General features: G+C 40.9%; 1 protein-coding gene across 1 annotated transcript; it reads right to left on the bottom strand.

Annotated features, from left to right (window-relative positions):
• Positions 1-1024: 1024 nt before the first annotated feature.
• LOC147438279 (pentatricopeptide repeat-containing protein At4g18520, chloroplastic-like) lies at positions 1025-4781 on the bottom strand. Its single transcript, XM_086487577.1, has 2 exons — positions 4622-4781; positions 1025-4507 (listed from the first exon to the last, which is right to left on the bottom strand). Exons 1-2 carry the CDS (start codon positions 4645-4647, stop codon positions 1579-1581), a joined length of 2955 nt encoding a protein of 984 aa, XP_086343703.1. The 5' UTR covers positions 4648-4781; the 3' UTR covers positions 1025-1578.
• Positions 4782-5336: the final 555 nt, after the last annotated feature.

The raw sequence follows: 5336 nt of genomic DNA, 5'->3' as shown, positions 1-5336 counted from the left end.
CCGTTTTCATCTTTATGATAAGGAAACTTGGCCACTCAGAAAAAAGACTTTCCTAAACAGTGATTAGACCACATTGTAACAAGGTGAAGAATCAGATGGCCTGCTAAGGAAATATAATGCAAAAGTAGATGAAGGTTGTGTTTGTAAAATTTATTTTTCCACAATAAATATTTTGAAAGGTTGTAGAGAGCGTATAAATTATAAAGGAACTAATAGATATATGACAAAATGTGACCAATAAGTCAAGTTATTTTAGTGGTAAACGTGGAGAAGTTGCTCGTTGATCAAATTTGATTGAGATTGGAAGTTTAGTTTGTTGTTTTTTGAAATAAATGTTAAACATATATGATTATTTCAATATAAGCTAGATTTTAGAGTTAATATTGATATCTTAATGACATCGAAGTATGATCACATGACATAGATCATTGGATTATAGAAACATTTCGACGAAATGATGGACCTAAGTAATTGTGTGAAAATTTAAATTAATAATAGTAATATTCCATAAAAATGACACTTATTAATGCTATTTTTTTTTCTTGCAACATTCTCTTGATGAAGTGTTACTTGTGATATGTATACATGAATTTTTTGTTTGAAATGTATTTTATCAATACTGAGAATGTGTAAAGTTAACCCATAATAATAATATATGTGGCACTAAAGTAATAATGTAACATTTTCACATTACAACCAAAAGATGAAAAAAAAATCTTAGTTGTGAAAAAATTCTTTCATTTAAGAACAATTTACAGTTTTTTAGTTATAAATTATGTGTAAACGAAAGAAAAAGTTACAATAAAAAAATACGTTTTAAATGAAAAGGTTGAAAAGGAAGTCATTAGATCTTTAAATTAAAGGACTCATTTACAAATCAAATAAAGACAAAAAAAAGGAAGTCAAATGAGCATTAAATCAAAGACCAAGTTTTAATTATGGAAAGACCAAATCTTTATAAAACTTTTCTTAAAGAAGAAAACAAGTCAAGTGAGCATTAAAAGAAGAGACCAAAATACAATGATAAGGAAAGACTTGTTTACATTATAAAAAAAAGATATTATCTTTATAAAACCCTTCTTTTTAACAAAAAAGACACGTGTCCACCATCGACAACCTCTACATAAACGGCTGAAAATTGCACCATTTTTCTGCACTCCTATGGCCTTATACAAGCCAAAAATCACATTGAGTCAACATGCGTGGGGAACATCACAATGCTTTATGTTGATTACGCACTCAGACCCCTTTGTTCGTACTAGCTATGAGATGGTTGCTCACCACCTAGAAGGGGCCACCTTGCGATGGGCGACACCCTTCACCCAACGCACACGCCTACCTTGCCTTTGTCGTGGGAGCAGCTCGGGTTGACCCTAGGCAGCCTCTCATGTCAGATCACAAGCCCCCCTAGACCTAGCTCTCTCACAACCAGTCCTTTTACCCTAAGTTATGGATCCATTTTGTTGGCTTCCCTTACCTACATTGTTTTATTGCCAAGGTGCACTGAGTATATGTAGACCAAGCAGCAATAAAGTCCTCACTGTGATACCAACGATGGATTAAGATGAAATCCCTTTCTCAGAGGATTGGCAAGAAGAGAGAATAAGGTTGTGGTATTGAAGCTCTGTTGATGCAATGCGTATCAATAAGCTTCCTATCCAAGTTGTGGACCCCTAACCTTCTACAGGCATCTAGTACAGTAAGCCATACTACAAAATCCGGATGGCAGGGTAAGCCCTTAATCCTGAACATGGCCTGATGTAAATTACCCATCCGGGCAAATAGGTCAATCATGCATGTGTGGTGCTGGCAAGTTGGGATGATGCCAAAATCCTTGCTCATGGATTCAAAAAACAGCTCGCCTCTCTTCACCAACGCTGCCTGACTACATGCATGCAAAATAATCCCAAACGTACTTGAATCTGGAGTTTGACCCTCTCTTCTCATTTGGTCAAGGAGGACAAATGCTCCTTCATTATCTCCCAACTGCGCATGTCCTGATATCAAGACATTCCATGAGATTACATCACGAAAGAGAAGATCGTTAAATACTTCTTCAGCTTTGCAAAGCCAGCCACACTTTGCATACATGTCCATCAAAGCGTTGCACACAGTAATGTCTGCTTTGAGTAAACCTCTCCTAGCTATTTCCACATGTAAGTCTTCACCCTTGTCAGTTGCACCTGCACTGCCGCAAGCCTTCAAGCTGCTAACAAAGGTGACACTATCTGGAAGGATTCCTTCTTCTTGCATGTGTTGTAACCAGTCTAGAGCATCTTCATTGTGTTCCTGCTGTGCAAATCCTGAGATTAGCGCATTCCACGAGATATTGTTGCGAACAGGAAGACTGTCAAACAGTTCAAGAGCTTTTGAAAACCAGCCTAACTTTGCATATATATTCACCAAGGTGTTGCTAAGCAAGAGATTGCCTCCAAAAGATTTGACATCTGAATCCAAAATTTCCTCGACCTGGTGTAATGCACGAACATTAAAAGAGACTCTCAAATTGCAGAGTAATGTGATTACATCTGGCTGTATACCCTCTAATCTCATCTCCTCAACACAATTCAACACCTCCTTGCGACGTTCATACTTGGTGTAACCTGCAATCAAAGTGTTCCATGATACAAGATCCCGTCTTACAAGGCAGCTGAATGCCATTTGTGTTTCTTTAAGAAGACCACAATTGGCATACATATCGACCAATGCACTGCCAGCAATGGGATCTTTTTCAAAGAACCCAGTCTCTGCAAATTTTGCGTGCAGTGACTTGCCCTGTTGTGCTGCTCCAATACTACCACAAGCTTTCAAGGAGCAAGCCAACAGAACGCCATCAGGAAAAGTCCCCTCAAGTTGCATCTGCTCAAGGCACATCAGTGCTTCTTCACCAAAGCCAATGTCATTATACCCCATGATTAAGGCAGTCCATGGAACTAAATCACGGACCAAAAGCTTGTCAAACACTTCCTGCGCTAACATCACCAAACCGCACTTGGCATACATGTCCACCAATGCAAATCCAAGAAGATTGTCAGAATTTGGCAACCCTTTTCGAGAGATCTCTGCATAAAGGTCACAACCCTTTTCAGACATTCTCAAAATGCCACACGCCTTCAAGCAACAAGCATATGTAACAGAATTTGGAGAGATCTTTTCCCTGTGCATTTGCTCTAGGCAATTCAATGCTTCCCTGCCACACTCATGGTCAACATAGCCTGTAATCAAGGCGTTCCATGAGACAAGATCTCGAGTTAGAAGGTCGTCAAACACTTCTTGAGCATGGATGAGCCAGCCACAGTTGGCATACATGTCAAGCAATGCAGTGGAGACAACGAGATTTTTTACTGTCGACCCTCTTCTTTCAATCTCAGAATGTATATCTTTGCCCTTTATTGCATTTCCCATGCTGCCACAAGCCTTTAAGCTTGACGCATATGTGACCGCATCTGGAACAACACCACTGTGTTGCATTTTCTCTAAACATTTCATTGCGTGCTCACCATATTCAAGCTTGGCATACCCTGCGATCATCGCATTCCAGGAGTTTACATCTCTTACAGGAAGCTTGTCAAACACCTCTCTAGATTTCTTAATCAAGCCCCACTTGGCATACATATCTACAAGTGAATTACCAATCACAAGGTTCTTTTGAAGTAAAGCGTGTCTGCTAATATGAGCATGGATCTCTTGACCCTTGATTATCGCTCTAGTGAGTCCACAAGCTTTCACAATACAAACAAATGTGACAGCATTTGGAGAGACATCATTCCGTTGCATTTCTTGGTAACACTGCAATGCCTTCTCGCCTTGTTCATCTTTGATATAACCTACAATTAAAGTATTCCATGAGATGGTATCTCGAACTTCCAAAGTGTCAAACACTTCTTGCGCTTTTGATGGAAATCCACACTTGGCATACATATCTAATAGTGCGTTTCCAACAATAAGATTCCTTTTCAACAAGCCTTTATTGGCAATGTCAGCATGTAAATTTCTACCCTTGTCCACAGCTCCAATACGGCCACAAGCTTGTAGCATACACACGTAAGTGATTGCATCTGGAGACAATCCTTCGACTTGCATGTGTTCATACCACTCCAGTGCTGCCTCGGCACGCTCATGCTTGACAAGGCCTCCAAGGAGTACATTCCAAGAGACAACATCTCGAATTCGAAGCTCATCAAATATTTCTTGTGCTTTCTCGAAAACCCCACATTTTGCATACATGTTGATTAGGGTGTTGCCAATCAAGAGGTGTTGCCCTAATAACCCTCTTTCTGCAATCTGCGCATGAATGTTGCTGCCTCTAACCACGTCTTTTAAGTCAGTGCAAGCCTTCAGCAAGGCTAAAAAAGTACCTTCATCTACAGGCAGGGATTCCTCAGACAATTTTTGATACATGGTAAAAGCATGCTGAAAGTCGCCACGCTTGATATGAGTTCTGATTTGTGAGTTCATGGAGAAGTGGCCATTGACAACAGTGTGGAGGATCCTCCGAGCCTTGGACCTGCAGCCAAGCCCATTAAGTAGTAAGTAGAAGCTCCCAATCTAGTGTACACAAATGGCCTATTCAATGATGCGAGTTCAAAGAAGGAGGCAATTATATGACTGGTTGAGTTACCTCTGCATGTGATGATGAGGCTCCATTCCTGCACAGACACAAACATAGGCGCATGCAAGCCTGTTCTGCAACTCTTTCCTTCTTTACTGTTTGTTCCAATTGCTCACAACCGCAATGGAGGTGGCCTCAATGCTTTCAAAGGCTTCCCCATTACGTCTGCCAGTGAGATCAACCCCCAGAGAGCCAGAAGTACCTACATGATTTGCATTTTCTTCTGTCCCACCACTTTCGGTTATCCAGCCAGATCCAGAGATTCGTCAACAGGCAGCTCCGTCGAGTACCGAGTTCACACCCGTCCTTCCCAGCAGCACCTCCATAGTTCTGACAGATGATGGCGCGTAGAAAAGGCTGTGCCATCGAATTCCACCTCGGCTTAGCAGACATGGTCCCTCTTTTGCAGGTTGCACGGCCAACGCTTCTTCTTCCTCGTTTTGTGATGGGCACCCAGTCTGCCTGATTGGAGTCTGGAGAGAAACCACTTGGAGCCTCATCAGAGAAGCAAAAAAATAAAACGTGTTCCTCATTCAAAGATTCCCTCAATAACAAAAAAAAATGATGCATTAATCTAAAGCAAGCAGCATCGAGCAATGACGAAGCTAGTAAATTTGCAACTATCAATTGGATGTGAGAATGAAGGATACAACTTTGCTGAGGAGGGGGGGGGGCGGGGGAGAGAGAGAGAGGACACCTTAAAGAAAAGAAAACGCTAAAGGGA

This window comes from Adiantum capillus-veneris, chromosome 17 (genome assembly GCF_014529385.1).
Source record: "Adiantum capillus-veneris isolate H3 chromosome 17, ASM1452938v2, whole genome shotgun sequence".
NCBI classification, from domain to species: Eukaryota; Viridiplantae; Streptophyta; class Polypodiopsida; order Polypodiales; family Pteridaceae; genus Adiantum; species Adiantum capillus-veneris.
This window is presented reverse-complemented; position numbering and strand designations above follow the sequence as displayed.

What these genes read in the sequence shown, in the direction of transcription:
- LOC147438279 (XM_086487577.1), bottom strand. Translation starts at nt 4,647, where the DNA reads ATGGAGCCTCATCATCACATGCAGAG. An exon ending in CCTCATCATCACATGCAGAG is followed by an intron (nt 4,508 to 4,621) that starts GTAACTCAACCA and finishes GCTTGGCTGCAG; the next exon opens with GTCCAAGGCTCGGAGGATCC.